Source organism: Crassostrea angulata, chromosome 1 (assembly GCF_025612915.1).
Source record: "Crassostrea angulata isolate pt1a10 chromosome 1, ASM2561291v2, whole genome shotgun sequence".
NCBI classification, from domain to species: domain Eukaryota; kingdom Metazoa; phylum Mollusca; class Bivalvia; order Ostreida; family Ostreidae; genus Magallana; species Magallana angulata.
Window position 1 is genome coordinate 42,947,734 of NC_069111.1, and position 22,950 is coordinate 42,970,683.

At 32.0% G+C, this 22,950-nt stretch overlaps 1 protein-coding gene across 1 annotated transcript; it reads left to right on the forward strand.

Moving 5' to 3' along the window:
• Window positions 1-1,338: 1,338 nt before the first annotated feature.
• LOC128159359 (uncharacterized) lies at window positions 1,339-4,514 on the forward strand. Its single transcript, XM_052822426.1, has 3 exons — window positions 1,339-1,954; window positions 2,046-2,187; window positions 4,090-4,514. Exons 1-3 carry the CDS (start codon window positions 1,370-1,372, stop codon window positions 4,488-4,490), a joined length of 1,128 nt encoding a protein of 375 aa, XP_052678386.1. The 5' UTR covers window positions 1,339-1,369; the 3' UTR covers window positions 4,491-4,514.
• Window positions 4,515-22,950: the final 18,436 nt, after the last annotated feature.

Here is a 22,950-nt window from a genome sequence, read left to right on the forward strand (position 1 = left end):
CCCTACTGAAATCATAATGACAATTTTAAAAAGTAAAACTTCTGGAGCCAAATGCATGTGCAAGTTACACGTACAAACAAATAATTTTTCTATGAATATAAACTGGTTACCCTCCGATTTAAGTATTCATAAAATAAAACACCACATTACACAGAATATAGGATAACTTGTAAATAAAATATACGAATCAAGCTACGAAAAAAAAGCAGTACAGATTGCATGTTCATATGGCTAATCATGGGTAATGTCGGATGTACTTTACGTTTTGATTGATAATTGTATGCGTTTCTTCTTTGTCATCATCATTAATAATAAAAGGAAAAAACCAATTTGCAGTAATCCATTTTCATATCATATTAATTCACCTGCAAATTAATCTAGGTACGATCAAACATTTAAGGGATGTTTCAAACGTTCAAAGCTAGAAGATACTTTACTCTGAGTAATACTCGGTTTAAGTAGCATGAGCATGGACTTTTTTCATACGTTACAGATAGTGCTTTTTTGTATATTCAAAATTTCAGGTGAGTGTTTTACTACACAGTTGTCGGGAGGGATGGAGCTATAGAAGATAATTTTTGAAAGTTTTAAAAATGTAAAGGTTTAATTCTTTAAAAAGATTTTTTTTACATAAATTATAAAAATGCAGTAACCATTTGTGAATAAGTTATATTGACGATATAATGATTGTTTGAAACTTTTTTCAGCACAAAACAGAAACCACACTGGAAAAAATTTTGTGGTTGCTTTCTTTAGGAACTTAGATCTGATAAAAATGGATGTTTATTTATTGGTGACTGGTGTTGGTGATGCAGATGTCACAACCAGCGTTTTTTACCCAATGCCAAAAGAGAACTTATCCTCTAGTTTTACCCAGCACCCAGGAATGGCCGAAGAGTTTAATGTTCAGTACGTCATGAAATCTGGGACAACGAATATAACTTATCCAGTTTTTAGCATCAAAGCTTCACATCCTGTGAGCGTCACCGCATTTGTCGATGGTCCCGGCTTGTCGGCTTCCTATCTTGCAATACCATCCGACATTGCTGGGACAGAGTACAGAATGATGCCAGTTTGCGATTCGTCTAAAAGGGACTTGTGTGTCTGCATTATCGTAAACCTGGCGGAAAACACGTTCGTAACACTGCTAAATGACAATCACGGCAATGTATCCGTAGTCATGTCTGTTGACAAGGTGGACCATAGGACCGACTGGTCGCTTCCTCGAACCGCTAAACGCTTCTTCCTTAACAATTCGTTCAGTTACATGTCACTTGAAAGCAACACCGACTTTACGGGGCTACTGGTGCATGCCGATCAGAATGTTGCTGTGTTTTGTGGAACTTCGAGGCAGGGGTATACAGTGTCAATGGAACAGGTGTTACCCGTGACACAGTTTGGTCTCTCTTTTAGACATTTTCATGTTCCTAATTTACATGAATACAGACTGCGATTAATCTCTCATTATAACTGCACAGTAATCGAAATGGGTTTAAATAATTATACACTAAACTCCGGGGAATATGAAGATTTCTTTATTAACAGAGCTCATGTCATTAATTCTTCAAAACCAATTGCTGTTCTGCAAATATTTTCTGAGTCAGTTGAATTACCAGGGGAAGGATTATTAGTGGTACCAGCAATTAAGCAGTATTTTTCGACAGCGGTCATTCCAAAGCGCAAAGAAGACACGCCAAAAGGACCTGTATTAATGTATATTAGTATCAATTATAAAACATGCTATTATACTATGTTGAGAAACACGACTATTCAAAGGCTAGTTATAAGCCCAACGTTTTTTCAACCCTTAGAAAATAATAATCCACTGGTAATGAATGTTAAACAAGATTCGTGCGGCAATTGTGAAAATGGTTTTGGAATATATGTTAATCGTAAAAGTTCAGAACGAGGAGGGTCGATCAACGTCGCTGGCTTCCAGTTTTTGTCTGATGAGGTAAACACAATTGGGAACACAATTTTAGTTAGGATTGTATATTCTCTCTAGACTTTATATGCCATGTTCTATATGATTCTATATAATGCAGAACCAAACAAGCCATTACGATGGACCCTCCTGCGGCAATGATGACACCAATCTACCAACAACGTTATACACAAAAGATGCTTATCCTACCACCACTGGCGAATCAAAGTTGGAGGATGGACCCAGGACTACAAACTCTCCTGGTACATATTTAATTTACATAAACTACTTGTACTAGTTTATGATTAAGAAAAATCTAAATAGATTCCATAGACGGATCAAGCAAAATCAATAGTGTAATGTTCAGTGTTCTTTAAACCTCTTATTCGCCACCCCCCCCCCCCCATGTTTTTAAAACATTTTTCGATGATAATATTCAACAAACATTTAACTCAAGTGACAAGTCCTGCCAATCCTTGCTTACCCATTATTGAGCGTTTGGATTTTGGTAAGGATGATTTTCATCATTTCTAGATATCGATGAGAATACTAGTAACAGAAAAGGTCACCCTAGCAACAAACAATATTGAGACTAATTACAAAAAGCTACTTTAGTAGTGGATTTTTGGGGTTTTTTTTTTTTTACATTTGTTTTGAAGTTTTAAATCTGAAATACCTCCGGGTTATGCAATGCTGCCACCTTAACAGCCTGCATATAAAAAAAACAATAAAAACATATTTACTGTTTATAAGTATTTTCATCTGTCAATCTAGGGTACGTGTAACTAGAACTACATGGTAGTTTGACTGTAGTTTGACTGTATGGTCGGTCCGTTTATTGAAGGCCGTTCGCGCTCTCTGAGTAGTATAATTTTGACCGATCAATCCATGTAAAGTCATCATACGATTATTACTATAACAGCTACTTAAATTACAGCTGACATTTATTAAACTAAACAATACATTTGAAAACATCTTTAAAAAGTAAAACGAATGTGTGTACTTATGCACGAATGACGTTTTACGCGATCATATAAATTTCTGATTTGTCTGATCAAAACGGGATGGACCACAATCAATTTTCTTAAGAAATAGAGAGGGAGAATAAATAGTGGAACCTAATATAAATCACTGATTTTAGTGATAATGTTTTGTGTAAATTTTAAACTTTTCACATGTATATTCATAAGGAATAAGGAATCATTCTTTGAGTATTATGAGGTGATAATTTTGGTCGGGGCGTGATCAAATCCAATAAAGCCCGAAGGGCTTTATGATAGATTTGATCACGCCCCGACCGAATGATTCCTTATTACTTATATTTATATAATTTTAGGCCATCGTACGATTAAATCTTTAAATATAAATAAGCAAACCCCGCCGGCGCCTCAATTTGGCGGCATTTGTATTATTGGTTATATAGTACAAAATCGATACGTAGTGTTATCACAGACAAAGACACTGGATAATGTAAATATAGTGTAATAAACACCGGATGCTGAAGGGATCTTAGAGTACTTCACTTCGATAAATTATTGCCAGTGCTTTGTTTATAAGAAATAAATCACGGTTTGTTGATTCGAATTCTTTTATAAATACAAGCGATTGTTAAAGCATTTTTGGATCATTATGGTATTCAGATTAAAGATGAGACAATCGCCTTAAACAAGCATTTCTTTTTAAGTTAAAAAAGTCATATGTCCAAGAAAAATGGGGGTGATGGTGGGACATTCTTACCTCAAGACACCCCTCCTCCCACGATCCGCCTATTGGTTCAATATCAAATAAAACTTGCACAATTTATTTTATTTAAAAAAAAATTAATTGTTAATATAGTAAACCATTGCGTTCTTAATTTTAATATGTATTTTTGTCCAAAATACTGTTTATATGTGCTTTGTATTCAAAGGACTGGATGGTTGTGGCCGTTTTAGACTATGTAAAATTAATATTTTTTTAAAAGAAGAAGACCTGTAGAAAGAATTCATATTCGATTCTAAAAATATGGAGGTTTTCTAGACAAAATAACAGCTCATAGCTAAACAAATCATTTCAAACCATAAAATGTTTTGTTGTTGTTGACCGATACTCTAACTCTTGTTGTATGATTTCACACCACAATGCGTGAAAATAAAAGAAAGAGAACTTAAATTGTATTTTCACAGAAATCTTCAATGAGAAGAAAACCACAACAAAAACAGAGATCTTGACAAATGAAAAACCTACAACGGTGATTAGTTCGTCTTCCAGTTCATTTTTGAACTGCACTTGTAATTCGAATCCCAAAGAGGAGGACGACCTTCTAACAATTAATCTTCAAGAAAAAATGAAGACACTGAGAGAAGATCTTCTACTCGACAAACGAAGCCTTTCTTCGTATCGGCGGAAGAGGACAAGTGCTAATGACGATAGGTTGTCTTCAAAAGGAATTGGAATGTTGGGTGTATGTGTACTCTGTACTTTCGCAGCGGTCATCTTTATCATGGATTTTAATACCCTAACGCACCATGGCACAATTTTGTTGAGAAAGATCATCAGATTAAAAGATCGTAGAGGATTTTCATAGAAAGCCCAAAAGCACTATGATTTGTAAATACCTGGTACATCCTAATATGTTGAAAAAATTTTTTTCGCTCCTTTGTAAAGAATGTGGGCGCTTAAGATGTACATTCGGCAGGAATCTGGGCGCACAAGGAGAGTGAAAATTTCATCAATTAATTTTGAATATATATTGAATTATAACCGTTATTTGGTGTCTGTTGGATGTGGAATGAGTGGGAAAATATTTGAAATGCAAAAGGTTTTATCATAATATAGGTCTAAATATAGCAACACGGTGCAATTCATGCAAAATCCTACTTATTAACAACTGTTTTTAAATGATTTTGTTGTCTCTGGGTCTTCTCTCCACAAATTTGAAACGTGTAAAGATAACATATTTCAACATTAAAAATGACGCTTTTTAAAAAAAGATAGAGAAATGACCCAGAGATGACTAATTATGTACTCTTTCAAATTATTTTTTGAAGGATAAAAACAAAGTCCATTGATATGACAATGTTGTTTCAAACAGTACTTTATACAGCATATTGACAAGTCTCGCATGGCTCAGTGGTTTTGTCCTGGATTAGTGAATACAAACATTCAGTGTTTTGGGTTCAAATCCAATTGGTGGTCTTTTTTAAAAAATAAAAAATAAACTTTTTTGTTTTAAATGTTTGTTATCATAACATGATGTTGAATTATAGTATACCGGTATATTTTAATTTGTTGTTATTGATTTTTAGATCTGCTGTATGAACACTATTTTCTTTTCTTATTACTAGTTTTTTAGGATATACACAATATAACTTCATCAAAATATGTTTGCATTAACATTTCCAACTAGTTATCGGTTTACCTCTCATTGCCATTTTTTGAAAGCTTGTGAGTTTTTTTAAGAACCGGAATAGCCATGTACTTCGACACTCAACATAATATATTTCTGTTGAAACCTGTACCAAGCCTTTCGAGGTTATAGACATTTAAATCCCAATTGATTCGTGTCGAGGATTCCTGCAAACTTACCATCTTGTGCGCTCACTTTCTTTATGGAGAATGGACCATTTAAAATGGTGTTGTACTACATGTATATATACTAATTGGAATCATTTGTTTTGCATTTTTTTAAAACAAATTAGACGGTAAAATTTGGTCCAAATTAAATGTAATCCTATGGTGTTGTGTGTTCTCTAGTGTGTCTGGTGTTCTCGACACATGCCATTGGAGCCCTTCGAAACTTCTCAGTCACCGTATGTTCATCTTATAAACATATATACTTATAAATTATGACATATTGTTAATAAACTGAAAAACTTTGTGCGAGCGCAAATAAGTCTTTCAGAAACCTAACAGTTTCATGCAGAAATTCCTGTCTAATGGCACTGATTGTGTCTACATGTTCTAGTATTTAATAAAACGACGGAATAATTCTTTTCCAGATATTCTCTTCTCAAATACGGGTCGCTCTCTCCCGTACAAGGTTAATTCATCTCAACACACGTTTCAATTTTCGTTTTTTTATCTAGACTTTGCATTGAATATACTTTAATATGAGCTTGGGATGCATCAGCATCGAAGGTCTGATTCTATCTGAAGGTAGTGTACAATTTTGAAATCAAATATAGTGAACAATGGAATAAAACAATGATGGATGAATAAAAGAAGTACAGATGTAAAGAAATTATTTATCAAACAGCTATTGGGTAATCAAGACATTTGAGCAGCATGTACATAAAAGGATTAATCAGATGAAAGATGAAGTACCAATAAACATCAAAAGAAGTCAATTAAAAAGCTGTCCATCTCTGACTGTGCCTTAGGTGGGATTAAGGCGGTGCGGAATTTAGAACGTTTTAAAGCGGTTGTCGAAATAAGAAAAGGTTTTGTAGCCATTAAATTGTCGTTATAAAAATAAATATACTCTCTACCTAATAAAACAGTATAGAGGTTACACAGTATATATTTTTGATTACTAGAAACATATACATGTACAAAGTCAGGTGTCTGTCGAATAAAGCTGTGTCGAATTGTCTGAAAAATAACGATAACGGTCAGTAAAGTATTTTATTATCAGAGATTAATTATGACAAGTTTAAACTTTAAATTCGATCACAAGAGGGAATGAAAATAATCAATTCTATGTAAAAACAAAAAAACAAACAAAAAACAAAAAACCACCAAAACAATTGCTACCACGACTCGCCCGTTCCACTCAGAAGCAAACGGTCAACTTCTTAGCTTTTTTTTTTTTTTTTACATAGTATTATAATAATAAATGAATATCTCAATTTTTTTAGTCTCAAAATTAAATGATTAATAGTAACCGGGCACACCAACCTAAAATAAATCAGCCAAATCCGCATATGTATCGGACAGTATAAAAATTTTAAAACTGAAACTTTCAAATATGTGCATGATTGTGCATACAAACCGCGTAGAGTAAGTTCCAGTTCAGATCAAATCTCTGAAGTTGGGGTCAATTCTCAACAGGATAAATTTACAACGTGTCGAGGTCATCAGAGTTTAGAAAAATCTTTCTCATACCGTTGAATGACCCCGGGTATAAATTTCAAGATTTTTAATCTCAATTTTAAACGTTAAAAAATGACCCCCGGGTCAATTTTCAACCCGGCCGGTCAATATTCTTCGTTACACCGGCGGCGGTGGGGGTGGTGGAGGGGGTAACTTTACCACAGGGAGATTACGACGTACTTTTAAAGAATCGAAAACAAATTCACTGGTGGTTTCAAAATGTTGATACATTCTACATGTGTAATATCCAGTTCCAGCATTTTGCATCTCAGGGACAAGTTTAAATGTATCTATGCACACAAAATAATGAATTTTTATCAAGAAAGCAAAATCCTTGAACCAATCGATTGAAATTTAATGGCATAATACTTATAACAAAAAATCAATCAGAATGCGCGTTGCCTATATATAAAGTAGCACATGTACTGCAGGTGAGTCAACATACACATGCGTAACGAATGCATGGAAAGTGGGGAAAGTTCAAACAATATTTATCTTAAGTACAAGTATTGCTAGTCAAAACTTATACTAACAGTTACATTTTTACCACCAGAGACGTTTTGTAGACCTTTATTTGAAGACGACATTTTATTTTTCTTCCTGATATCCTTTTGTTACTCACTTCCTTTTCGAAACACCTTAGATAGTTTCTTACCCCGTAGCCATCTTTCCCCCGGAAAAATGGCTATATAGCAGTTTTCCTCCCGAATAAAAAGGTTATATAGCAGAGATTTTCCCTCATGGAAATCTAGCAATATATTGGGATTTCTGTTTTTTTATTTAAGGAATGAGTTATCATTTTTTGAGTAATCTGAGATAATCATGCGAGAACTAGAGAAATAAAAAAAAATTCAACATTTTTTTTTTGATAATTCATATTGTTATACTTTCATGTTAAATACTGAAATCTGATTGGTTAAGACGCAGTTCATAATCCGTTCTATTATCCTCGGCGTTAGCAACGCACTTAGCAACGGGTAACATTACAAATTGTTACATGTGCGAAAATTATGCGCGTACGGTTCGCTGTAGAATTCACGTTATTCCTATATAAAAGTAGTAAAATATTCTTAAAAATTAAGACATTCAGTATAACAAAATAAATAGTGCCTGTTTGGGAGGATAACAGTTGAAATTGACACCCCGAGAAAACCATTGTCAACCTCCGCTTTGCGTCGGTTGACAATGGTTTTTTCGGGGTGTCAATTTCAACTGTTACCCTACCAAACAGGCACTATTAATTATATAATGTTAGCGCTTACATAGACCCTGAAACCCTGAAGGACATCAACATTGAATCATTCCTAGCAAAGGATGCTTGAACACTGTACTAGTAATTGAACATCAGTGTGTTTATTGGGCAACAACAATAATGGATAATAAAGAGGGCAGAAAAAAGATAAATATATTTGGCATTGAACAGATATTCATTATTGATTATTTGACATGAATGCAGGCTACATGCTGTGAATACTTTCAGCAACAATTTATTTAGACAGATACTAGCTAATTTTAATGAAACTTTAACAGAGACCATAACAAAGAAAACACTACAAGGGGGCACATTCATCTATCTTCCAATTCGGTACTAAATTACATTAATTGGTATTTAAATCCTGTAGAGGAATCAAGAATTTTTTAACCCCCCCCCCCCCCCAAAATGATAATGATGAGGAATTATATATTCCTTTACTCAACAAAAGAAACTGCTCGGCGAAGGAAGACAAGTTCTGACGAAGATGCTGATAAAAAGAATAGGTGGGTGTCTGTGTTCTTTGTGCCTTTGCAGCAGTCATTTACATAATGGAATTTAATACCCAGCGCACCATGGAACAATTTTTTAGGAAGATAATCAAAATAAAACACCCATGGTGGAGGCGGTTTTAGAAAACAAAAAATGTTTAAAACAGGAGGAAATTGAAAATGTGGCGATTCCATTAAAGGGGCATGGTCGCGATGTTAGTCAAATTTCATTTTCTTATTTTTATTGTTTACAGTACTTTAGTAATATGCATTTCTAATGATCATCCAAATCGTGGAGTTATTGGCAAGATACAGAGCACACAATTCTTTGTTATGGAAATAAGGCTGGGACCATGTTTTTGTTTACATTGGTTTAAAATACTGGTAGAAATTCTTCTCAAGCCGATTTATCCATCTGCTAATTATTTTTGAACATAAATAAACAGTTTCAAGCGTTTGTCATATTTATTTTAGATCTAAACCTGGAATTTTCTTTAAACATTCAAAATGTAAACAAAAACATGGCATTATCTTTGTTCATATACAAAAGCATTGTGAACTCTGTATCTTGCTTATAACTCGACCATTGGCACTCGTGAACATTGAAAAACGGAAATATAGATTTTGACCAAGCCTTTTAAGGTGGCCCACTGCACATTAAAATACCGGGTAGTTTCTTAAAATTACTTAAATTTTAGAAGATCGTATGATGATTAAGAAGGATAGAAGTCAAACAAGCGAAAAATTGTATTGTTGAATAAAATATAGTGAATTTCATAAAAATGATTCAGTAAACATGAGCAAAAGCCCAAGGCGGATTCGAACTCATGATCTACGGTTCACAAGCCCGATAATTTAACCACTGAGCAATGATGATAAACAAAACGATTGATACAAACAATTTACCAAACATTTGACGTAGTAGTATAAGCCTAGTAGGTGTAGTGAGGTACAGTAAGGTGGTTTGGACACCTGTCCAAAATACTGTAGATAAAGGTTCATTATATTCAACATACTTTCACTGGTTTAGAATTTTTAGATTTTACAATATTTGACCAAAAATAGGTTTTCAAAATTTTGAAAGGTAAAAATTATAAAAGCGATATTCATAGACATGACTTATAGATTCGTATCTAACGCCATAACCCAATGCACTTCACTGTTAGGTAACAATTACAGAAAAGAAAACATTTTTAGAATTATACTTGTTTTTATTATGCTATTAGAAATTACGTCACAATATGGCTGTGTCCTTTACAACCTGATATTAACTTTCAAGTTAACCTAATATTAAATTAGAAAGCATGCATATCTTATATTCTACATACATTTAACATACATACATTAGTAAGAATATTACAAAAGTTAGTTTTCTTAACTAAAGACGTCTTGGTTTTCATTATTTAAAGCTAGTGATATCAAATACCACTCGTTCCTTTCGTTTCTTAAGTCATTCAGTCCATATAAGGAAAAATATACACGGTAAAGTGTTATGAAGAGTAGATAACCCTTACTTATTGCCGTTCGTCACTAAAAACGTTGGGAAAGTCCAATTCTATCTTTGGTTCTTTTCTCTTTTTTTTTTACAATTTAACTAGAGATTTTCTTTTGGCTTGCTTCAGAAGATGGTGCACATTCCATCTTGGTTTTCATATATGCTTTCGTTTTCTTTCTGAATTTGTCCTCTTTTAAAGCTAATGCTGTTTGTAACAGTTATTTCAGTGCTATCGAAATCTTTGCAGTGGATTATCAAGAAATATTTAGGATTGACCTAAATCCTAGTTTGAATTATTAAAAAATCCTAGGTATTGGTAGTTTCATACGAGTTCTACATTCTCCACCCTATTTGTACTCAGTACAGTTTAATAGAAAGAAGATGGGGGAATAAGATGGCGCAAATGCCCATTTGGTTTAGAAGTGAAATACAATTTTGAATTTATTTTTTCCCAATTAAATCTACTCAAATATATTATGATACGAGATTACAAAAACACAATTTCTAACTATATTCAGTTTTTAATATATTTAACAAAAGATAAGAAAAAATATTTTCAGAAATGTTTGCGGTATCAATGATATGTAAAATGGGTATTGTTTTAAATGATTTTTAAAAAAAAAATCAGATTTATTGATATTTTAATTTCTAAGTAGCTTGTCCGACCGTGTATGGGCATTTTACACGCCTTATCCACCCATCTCCTTTATAATGGTGAATTATATATCTTATTTTAAGACAAATGTGGAGATATATTGCAAGATATAATAGAATCTGAGTATGGCAGTAGTTTGGCTTTGGCAGACGGTTGCATTATGATCCCTTCCATCGACTAATGGCTGAGCTGCGCAGTGAAGTCTATGTAATTATACTTTTAGACTCTGTGTTTGATAAAGTTCGTTAATACCACACTTAATAGACCTCTAAATGTTTGCTAAAACTGTTATCCCATCAAGTTGTATCAATTCTATATGTTCATAGGGAAGACATAGGAAAGACAACAAACATATGTATATATTTGCAAATGGTACTGGAGAAATCTAGCGTTTATATATTCATCCTTATATGCAGAAAAAGTTTCCCGCCCCGTTTTAAATGATGAATAAATGGCCCATTTAGAGACTTCATAGAGGCACATGGAATGGTTGATGTTAATAAGCTAATAGGTTGTTGTAATTGACAGTATTTGTTATCTATTCTATTACAATAGTAAGGACGGTACAAGTTTAGCTTTTTTAAAAAAGCTTACCGTCTTAAGAGCGAACACTAAACAGCAATTAGTTATCACAGACAATTTAATTCTTTTTTATATAAATGTCACCTTCCTCTACATACCATGGCGTTTGGAACATTTTTATGTTATCATGTGTCTTTTAAGCCTGCGTGTCTAAGATTGAGAAATTCCTACCCGAGCTTGTAAGTTGATAACGACTACAGTAGGGTAAAAGAGATCTTAGGAAGGGTCGTAGACTCGTATTATTTTGATAAAAAGTTATACCGCTGCATTTAGTATTTTGTTTACAAATCATTACACGTAGTTTTACCTATCTAAGGTGCAAACAACTTTATCGATATTTAAGCCATACCGCATCCTTTTTTTTTATTTTTGTATTTGAAAAACAAAGTAATGAAAGAAAAGGAAATAATTTAAGTAGATATTATTGAATATTGCTTTCAACTAGTTGGACCTGAAAATCAAAAGGCTGAATTTCATTCATAGCATTGGTATTGCTTTTTCGTTTTCGCACTTTTTAAGATTTAATATCTACGAAATTTGTTAAGTCGTACATGAAAGAGATCATCAGAAAATTATGTCCCTTGTGCCGAACAGTATTTCAACCAATGAAATAAATGTAAATTTTCACATCATGTATTTTCTACCAATCACAAAGGAGAGGAAGTGCACAACCCGGAGACTGTAAATTATTTCAACTCTTTATACCGTCTTCCAAGGAGGACGGTAATAATTTGGACCACATCAAATATATCCTTTCTTCCCTTTGCATGACTTAGTGTTAGTTACTTTTGCTTATATGCAAAAAAGTAAACAAAAATCATTCAGTGAATGCATTGAGCATGAGAGCTCCTAAATATATCTTTAATTGGTATTTTCCAAGACCCGTTCTGTAAACTTTTGAAATGCCCTTTTCCTGTATACTAAACATTTCTATAAACGTAAGTGATAATCCAACATCAATATAACATTTCCTAGCAGGTAAGTTTCATTATCTCCAGTAAAAGGATGAAAATGACTTTTCCTTCAAGATATGATTTGTGGGCAAAACCAGGGTAAAAATCCTGAAAAAAACCCAACAAACGTGTATTTTTCTGTTTAAGTTCAAAAAGGTAGCTACTTTCATTGATTGTTTTTCATTCCAAGAATACTAAAACCAATAAAAGTTATCTGATGAACTTTATTTGCTAAAACGAAATCAAGACAAATACAAGTATAATAGTCGGCTTCAAAATACTTTCTATAAGTTGTGATACGTGTTGTTGATTTTTTTTAGCATTTAGCATATTGACATAATCCTTCACGCAGGGAGTATACTTTATAAACGCCCCTGTCACAACGTTCCTAAGTGGTGGTATTATTTTTCAACAAAATTAAAACAGAAACACTGCGTCACGTGGGCACAACCGGCGGCGGCGGTGGTGGTGGAGGGGGTAACTTTACCACAGTAGGACTAGGACAGTTTCCTTTGACATAAATGGTAGATGCCTGAGATTCTATTGATACATGTAATACATTATCCATAGTTTCAGCATACAGCGTCTCAGTGGGAAGTTTAAATTCATCTATGCAGATCTTTTCTTGATTTCTGTGGATTTTTGATATGCGATGTCCATTTTTCTGTAATAAACAGCATATATAATGAATGTTTCATAGAAACAATTAATTTACTCGAGAAAGTAAAAGTATAAAAAATACCGGTTTAAATGATGATTATACTTACAAAGATACTTAAATATAATTATTTACATAAGATGAACTGATGCCTATGCAATACAGTTCTTCCGTATTATATTATAAATCTATCATAATTATAAATACTGAAGAAAACATATACTTTGTACATTATATATAGATGTTCTACAAATATATGTACAATATTGATACGAATATTATATCAATTGACTGAATGATACCAAATAGTACTCTTATTTTATTTTACTATTACTTGTATTGCAATGTGTTAATTCATATTTACGTCTATTTACGCTTAACGAGGCCGTGTACAGAACGAGTACGCACGCTTTCGCGCAGCGTTTCATTTGTATTGTGACGTCATCTTTTTGCTTGGTTGACGCCATGGCGTGATAGTTTCAACTGCAGATATTCAGCGAAATTTGTTGAAAATGTCTCGTTTGATGCGTAAAATTAATGTTATATTGTGGAATAAACATAACTGTTTCGAAGTATAAGCTATATTTGGGCTCGGGTCGAAAACGTAAAGAGGGTTCAGCAGGCCTAACCCTCTGTCACGTTTTCTTAACCCGCCTAAATACAGCTTAATTCATATATTTCAAGACAGTAACCATGTATTTTATATTAATGACCCTTAATATGTGATGTTATATATTTTTTCATTACTTAAATATGTCTGAATGCTTTAATAATACTATAAAGATCACCTTTTCCGCCTTTGTCAAATAAACAATAGCCATTATCTGACAAATCTGGGAAATTGGGCATACAAAAATCAACTTTGATAAGACCCCTGGAACAAACCAGGAGGTAAAAGGTTTTTTTTATTTGACCATTTGATGCCTGTTAACAATAACTTTAATATGTAGAACAGAAAAAGAAATCCCTAGGGCAGAAGTTTAAAAAAATGTGCAAAATTGATACATTTCAAGTGAAATCCCATAGGTCCTATGTTAAAGATTAACAAACTTTGAGATGACCCCCTAAACAAACGGTGTGGTAAATGTCTTATTTTTTAATCTTAAAATAATAATTATATCAGTAGAAATTCAGGTAAAAAAATTCATTAAAAAATCTAGGGTAGAACTAATTAGACCCGGCCTCGTTAAAAAAATACAATTATAAATACTGAAGAAAACAGATACTTTGTACATTATATATATATAGATGTATTATTTATTTATACCGCTGAATAGCATTACTGATCCAGGGGGCGCCTGGCACCCCAGGTGGTGTATATCTAGAGAACCTCTGCGGAGGTAGTATCTCGCATCCAAATATTTTATAAGTGAATTAAAGAAAAATGTTTGCTGCATGCCAGAAAAGGGGGCAGCCCCCGGCCCCCTGATGCTACGTGCTTGGATCATCAAGTAAGGAAATTTCAAATGATATTAATTATAGCATATTAATCAAACCCAATTTACACTTACTTTTTTACCAACAGGGGTATTTTGTGGACTTCTATTAGTGGCAAACTTTTCATCTTTCGGCAAAATACTGCCCATTGTTTAAAGCGTCGTAGTTTAACGTCTTTGTGATTGTACTTGAAAGACTATCAAGGGTCCTAATCTAGACTCAATTGCCTGTGCTTTAAGATCGGTAATTTGGGAGAGACTGTCTTCTGTTTACGATATTATAAACTTTGTACCTAACTTTACCTGACTTAATGCTTCTAATCATAACATTTTTCTATTAGCGTTAATAAATTAATTGTGTGCAAAAAATTCCGAAATTTGATCCGGAATAAATGTGAACTTTGTAATTGCCAGATACTAAATGATTTTATCGTCCACCGATGTAGAATAAATGAGTTATCATAAAACACACAAAGACTCAAACACATAAAGATTAGGAATATAATTGCCAGATACTAAATGATTTTATCGTCCACCGATGTAGAATAAATGAGTTATCATAAAACACACAAAGACTCAAACACATAAAGATTAGGAATAAAGCTAAGACAGAACACCAGCGTGTATCAAATACACGTATAAGCTTTAGGTACGTAGATAGGCAGGGGTGGAATTAGAGCCATTACATGGAAAGAAGATGTTTTTAATAATCTAATTACTAGTAAATAGTGAAATTTACATTCAAAACAAGAAGTTAATATCTGCACAGCTCATTCGCTCTTTGAGATACTACATGTATTTTTAGTGAGGTATAGTCTCACACATGAAAAGTGTTAAGATGTTGGGTTTTTTTTTAATATTGTTGAAGGGGGCACAACTAAAATTCGCATGCAAACATAAAATGACACATAGCAATTCTATGAAAAAAAATCATATTTTCGTTTCAAAAATGAGTTTTGTACTAGAACTTCAAGCGATCAAAAAAGGAAAAGATATCTCATATACGCACAAAATTCATCATTTTTAACCATATGGAAAGAAAACCAAAAATGAGGGATAAAGACCATCCAACTAAGAGCTGTTCGCAGAGAAAGGATGGTAGTGGTAGAAACTTCATAGTATCGACAATATTTTAATTAATCCTTTTTTTTATTCTGTTCATTTTTTTCGATGAACCTGCTCGTGCACAGGTTAAAATTGATGCAATCAAACTCTAATCTAATTAGGTGAAATATAAGAGTCATAACATAGGTCTAATCCTTTAAAATAACCAAAATCAAAAAATTGGCTCATGACCAGTAAAGATGTAGAAGTACGTGAAAAATCTTAAAATAAAATGTAAATTTTGTTAAAGAAACATGGTCACCGTCTTGACCAAAATTTATTTTCCATTTTTAATGTTTACAAAACTTAAATAGGGTAGTTCAAATAGTCAAATTAAATTTGAGTGACAGTCGTCGAGTTATATGCAAAATGAAGTGCACACAATTTTTTGTTATGAAAAGAAAGCTCAGGTCATATTTTGTTTACATTTTTAATGTTGAAAAGAAAATTCCAGGTTTAGAACTAAAAATAAATGTGGAAAACGATAGGAACTGTTTTTTAAAATTTAAATAAGTCAGCAGATAGAAAAATAAGTTTGAGAAAGAACTTTCACTTGAATATTAAACCAATGTAAACAAATACATGGAACGAGCCTTGTTTAGAGAACAAAGAATTAGCTGTGGGCTCTTTATTTTGCTTATAACACTAGCATGACACTCAAATTATGGACTATCATTAGAAATGCATTAATCAAGCATTAAACAATTAAAATGGAACATACAATTTGAACAAAATCGTTTTATAGGAAAAGTATAAAATGATTGACGTTAACTACTTTGAGTACAAGGTCGCAAGTCTAATTGACTATGGACAGACTTTGAAAGCACGGAATGACCTGAGAGTAAGAGTAGGCCTGCTTTTATCTTAATTTTCTTGCGTAAATATACACATAACTAGTATCTATATTACCTAAAGAAATACCTCTTAGTTAAGAATTCCCCTTCTGAGATACGTTTATAATTCAAAATTAATACACAGAAGTGACCAGCAACACTCTGAAGTGGTATACCCACAAGGCCCAATTTTTCGGAGAGAAAACTGATTTCGTGTCAACGTTCTCTTCACTGAATCTTTGATTTCTGTTGACAGCTTATTAAAAATAGTTCTACTGTTTTTATTACAGATTCATTTATTTTAGGAATGGAAATATCAAATGGTGAATTATCTTTAATGTCAATACATGTGTATATCAACAACTATTATCTGCATAATTTAAAATAGAAGTACTAGAATGAATACATTGATGATTCAAAATATAATGCTCATTTTGGTATTAATGTTACATTAAAAGCAACAGGGCGGTGATCTACAGCACGGAACGTGTTGTAAGGAGATGGTCTAAAATATGATGGTACCTGTTGCAGGGAAGTGATCTATAGTACGGTAGCTGTTGCAGGGAGGTGATCTATAGTACGGTACCTGTTGCAGGGAGGTGATCTATAGTACGGTACCTATTGCAGGGCGGTGATCTATAGTACGGTAGCTGTTGCAGGGAGGTGATCTATAGTACGGTACCTGTTGCAGGGCGGTGATCTATAGTACGGTAGCTGTTGCAAGGGTGGTGGTCTAAATAACGATACATGATACAGGGCGGTGGTTTATTGTACGTTATTATAAACAGATATGTCCCATTTTTAGAAAAATTACCTCCAATATTTGATGGTTTACGTAACACAAAATCTATCGCATTTTTGCAGTTTTTAATTTTTCTTAGATAAACTGGAGTTTATGAATTATTTTTCAATTCAAATCGATTGAAATCATTGCTAATTTTTTCTGGTTACAAATTATAAGTCTTCGTATTTTTTCAAATAAATGTATATAGTCCATTTGTGTTTATGACCACTGACCTTTAAAGTGATAGGGGCACCTCCATATTGTGAGTACTTCCCATCGAATTGCTACAAACGAAATTACGTCCCCATGAACCAGAAAAAAAATTGGCTTCACATGAACACTGACTTCCATGAATAAAAATGATTTCACGGTATATCAATTTTAAAATTCTAAACCGATGAAAGTATTTTTATTATCATGTACTTTTACGTACATTAATATTTACATATGCATGTCCCACATCACCAGATGTAAACACACGACGTATGCGACGGTAGCATTACTTTATCACTGTTTATTTGAAAAGGACAGTATACAATTAAAGAATACCATTGAGAGAATCAGTAAGATTCCAGTTCCCCGAGAGCGCAAGTGTATTTCCCGAGGTGAAACCGGGGGAAGTAGGCTAGCTTGAGGGGAACTGGAATCTTACTGACTCCCCCGATGGTATCCTTTAACTGTTTAATTATACCGATACAATCAATCATAAAAAGTTCAAGTTAACATAATTCTTCGTGTATCCAACAAGTTACAATTAATTAATACATGTATAACGTCAAAGTAAATAAAATTGAATTGCATGCGCGTCGTATTGTGACGTATATGTAGGCAAGATCTAGTTAAGGTTGTTATTTACTCATTGTTTGAGTTCTCAAATTCTGATTGTTAAAAAGTTCAATGTAATGAGTAAAATTTGTTCTAAACACAAAAAGTATTTATGAAATGAATTATTATTGACAAAACATTCAATAGTTTTACTTTATTATGGAATAATGCTCAAACAAAAATTGACTTTTAGCCAAACAGAGGAAATTCGGACTAAATTTTGCAGATTTTGTTTTCTGCTAAAAGTTTTTTGGCAGTAGTCTAATATTAAAAGTTAGGATTTTATATTTACAATGTAAGTCTTCGTAATTTTGCATATTTTCCGTTAGTTTTACATCACTTATTCATTAAAATAATCTTATGGCACGAATAATAATAATATTGAAAAATGCTTAAAAACGATAAAAGACATCATATCTCAAAATTTTGATCATGACCTCATATAAATTTTATGCCAACAGAATAAGGTCAATATAAGTAGTTCATTATCATAAATGTTTTTGTATTATCATCATTCAATTTTTTGTAAAATTGAATCAAAAATGGGTAGGGATTTGAAAACTGATAGAGGAAATTCGGACTGAATTATTTTTTAAAATTGATGCTGAAATATTATTGTTGTGTACTTATTTAGTGCCACTACCATTCTTAAACTGTATCTTATTTTTTAAAGTGTTTAATTATTTGTAATATTTTTATAATTAAGAAAATCTCAATCGTAGTATAAAATTTTATGGGATTTTTCTTGAATTTTCAATAAATATTCAATGGCCATTAACTCAAAAAGTAGGTCAGTGAAAAATAACAATACAAGCAAAGGTCTATAACACACAATAGATGGTTTTTCATTATCATCAGTGGATTTTTTTTTCATTCTGAGTAAACGTCATCCTTAATAGAGAGGTTGAGATTCTTTCGGTGCTAGAACCATTATGACGTCATAATTGATTTGATGAATCTTTTCCCGTAATTTACGGCTTTAAAGGAATTATATAGAAAATTTTAAAGAGTAAAAATCAACAAGCATCAAGCATTCCATGGAAAGTGGAAAAATTATTTTTTGAAAAGCTGCTTGTATATTATTGATTTTAATCTACTTCACACAAAATCCCTGATAAACAATGATTTTTGTCATACTACGGGACTGGTATCCAAGGAAATTTATTTCCTTAGTTACGGGTGCACAAATCTTTGAAAATAAAACAATGATTTTAGCTAAACATCTACCTAAATTATTCCTTTACATGATATTGTATAGTATTTTGCTTTCTGTATTTATTATAAGATTGAGTTTTCCCATTTTTAGGAAAAAATAAAATTTTAAAATATGTCATTGTAATTTGTTGCCATGACAACAGGAAGAGAACATGCATTTAGACGCTTATCAATTTTCAAAAATTGCACATCTTTATCACTTTATATGCAAAATCTACAACCACTGCTGGAAAAATGAATTATGTATTTCTGTTAGTGATCATCTGTACTATATATATGCAAAATAAAATCCATAGGCAACTTTGAGGGGGAAAAGTTGTACAAGGTCTAAAAGTATATCAAATTTGCATTTTAAGCTTTTACAAAGGGGTAAAGGTAACATAAAAACCAAGTATTATTAAATTGAATAGATCATATTGTACCTTATTTTTTAAAATATTCCCTTGTTAAAGATGCACAATAAGTCAAATTTTCTATTTTATAAAGTTTTTTTTTAAAATGACATTTTAAAGATCAATCATTTTCATCTAAAATTAGAAAACATGTACACACGGACTTAAGGGCAAACATAAGGTAAAATACTTATTTCATTTATAAATGAGGTATTTTACTCCTCAATGTGGTTGAATCATAATTTAGTGAAAATCTGCATACAAAACGATCATTTAAAATATTATGTACCAAGAAAAACAAGGGAAGAAGGTCAGGTTTTACCATCTGAGTTCATTTGATTTGACCTTTTTGTACTTAGAGTGCAATTCTCAACATAATGAAATTTGACTTACCGGTAGATATTCTTGACAAAAAATGTGAACAATAACATCATATACCAATATTGTTTTTCATTATATAAGTACTATAATGATGGTCAGAATGAATATATAAAATAAATATATATATATATAATATATATTTTGTTTAAGTTGCATCTTTCCTGACCTTTTTGTACTTAAAATTAGCCAACTTTTAATAATAAGTGTGATTTGGAATAAAAGCTTTCTAAATGTTTAGATTTCTTATGATTTCAATGCAGTTTTCTGGATATTTTTGTTTTCCATTTCATAAATAAGATATCATATATAAATGTTAAGAAAGAGGGCTTAAAAATGTAAAATTCTTACAAAAATGGCTTAAAATATTCGAGGTTTTTTCTTTGTATTTGAAGCTGTTTACACTAAAAGTCTATCACCTATAAAGCTCTCTGAAGGGCGCGTAATTATTTCAAGTGACCTCAGCTTAGAAGAAAGATATGCTCTTCATCTATATATGTAATACTGAATCTCCAGTCTACTCTAACATGTCTAAGAGATTTCAAGTTGTTCTGATAAAATCAAACACCAATAAGATTATTGGGGGGGGGGGGGTGGAAGTCCATCATAATTCTTTTTTCAATATGTATATTTAAGAAAAAACATTGCTGCATGAAAAAGGATGTGCAGAGATGTTATTTAAAAAGTGAAGGTCAGAAAAAGAAATCAAGGAGGTAACTTATTCCTCAGAAGGCGAAATATCCAATTTAGATGTTCATCTGATTATCATATTATTTTATAGTTGAACACAGTCACCAATAGTTTCTTTCTTTCACTGATATCAGCCCAAATCGTATTTGGATGTAACTATAACAAATAAATGACAATAATTATTTCAGTTAAATTGGCCATATCCGCCCCCTCCCAGCACCCATGCATGCAGGAATTTCACATAAGAAAAATTGTCTCAACAATATATGTATATATGTATATGCTTACTTTGAGAATTGATCTACTAAGCCACTTTTAAAAAGTGTTCTGTCCATCTCCCTACTCGATCAGTAATTAAACTTTTTGTCATTAAGTTGGGGAAATATTTTTTCTTCAAAATCTAATAATCAATTATTTTACATAAAATTGAATTGGTCTGCAAAAAATCAGAGAAATATTTTGACAGTCAGCTGATATAGATAGTACAGTAGCCTTAATATCAATATGTGAATTGTTGGTTTATATTCTTATGCATGAATTTATTTCTTATTTACTCTTGGTTTTGTCAATGTGATCAGGGCAGTTCAAATAGCTTGACATAAACCTGTATTACTGCTTTTACTGCAGAACTTGCTGAATGCTCTATCTAACATGGATTTTATTCTTTATTAAACAATGTAAAGTAAACACAAATAAAACAATCTTATGAATATCAACTTTAATTTTTACCATCATTAATTGTAATAATTTTCACTGAAAATAATTCAACAACTCAAATGATCAAGTGGTAATAAATCATTATGCATCAGCACTGACATATGAACACATCTTATTTTCAAAAATAGACAGAGTATAAGTCAGGCACACATTTGCTTTGAAATAGTTCAGAAAATACTTTGTTTGTACCATTGTATTTAACCCAAATATCCCTATATATAATTTTGAATTCTATTTGATAAGATTTTCAGTTTTAGTTGAAAGCCAGCTCTTCTTTTCTGTGGAGCAAAGTGGCTAACATAGCTGTTTATCTTCAAGGATGAAAGAAATTCTGCTAAAGAAAATCATCCCTTGTCAACTATAGTATTTGTTGGTCTGGGTTTTTTTTCAAGTGCACTTTCACCCTCTTCTTTTGCAAAATTTAAATATTTCAAGCATTGTCTCTGATCTGTCCGGTATGGATATTTTAATTTTTGTGTAGACATGGTAGATTTTAGTGTCCGTCCTCATTTAAGTTGATTCATTTGGCTTGCATGTGACACATTTTCTGTTTACAACTCACTAAGTTATCTGTAATAAAACAAAGAACCTGTTATAACTAATACACCTTTCCATCCCCTATTTAATTAAACTGTCTTGAAAACTCATACAGTAAAATAATTTACTGTTATAAGTCATTTAATATATGTGTAAAATCTTGACTTTTCTAGCAATATGGTACAAATAGTTGATTTTATGTGAATACAACATTAATTATCAACATATAGAATAATAAGAAGACTGATCAATTATTCACACAAGATACATTTAAACACGGATTTGTATACATGTAGCTACCATATAGTCTATACATGTATGTTAATACATTTTTCATTAAAAGTTTGTTATTGTCCTTGATGCACAAACACTATGTACAATAAGCAATCACGTACACATTTTCTTTGTCATGTTTAAACTTTTATTTATAATGTTGTGTGCGAAGTTTATTTCAATTTTTTAGCTCTAAAATGTGATTTTTTTTAATTCAAATTAATTGGAAGCCGATAATGGTCTTATTTTTGGTAAAATCGTTTTTCAAAAATTATCCTTTATCGATCACTCACATAAACATTGGTGTTTAGAGCCACCTTAATAATAGTTACATCTTAAAGGGGCATGGTCACGATTTTCGTCAAATAATATTTTTCTATTTTTGTTATTTACAATGCTTAGGAAATGCATTTCTTATAATATAATGAAATTTGAGAGTCAGTCTTTTAAGTTTTAAGCAAGATACAGGGCTCACAATTCTTTGTCATGTGAACATGGCTCTTGCTCTGTTTTTGTTTACATAGGTTCAATATACCAATTAAAAACCTTTTTCAAGCTGATTTTTCTATCTTCTTATTTATTTTCAGCATAGATAAACAGTTCCTAACGTTAAACACATTCATTTTAGGTCTAAATTTGAAATTTTCACTTCAACATTCAAAATGTAAACAAAAACTTTATTT

Excerpts from the sequence above, each read along its gene's own strand:
- LOC128159359 (XM_052822426.1), top strand. The coding sequence starts at position 1,370 with ATGGAACAGGTGTTACCCGTGACACAGTTTGGTCTCTCTTTTAGACAT. Across the intron at positions 1,955-2,045 it reads TCCAGTTTTTGTCTGATGAG|AACCAAACAAGCCATTACGA; the intron begins GTAAACACAATT and ends TATATAATGCAG. Across the intron at positions 2,188-4,089 it reads CAGGACTACAAACTCTCCTG|AAATCTTCAATGAGAAGAAA; the intron begins GTACATATTTAA and ends GTATTTTCACAG.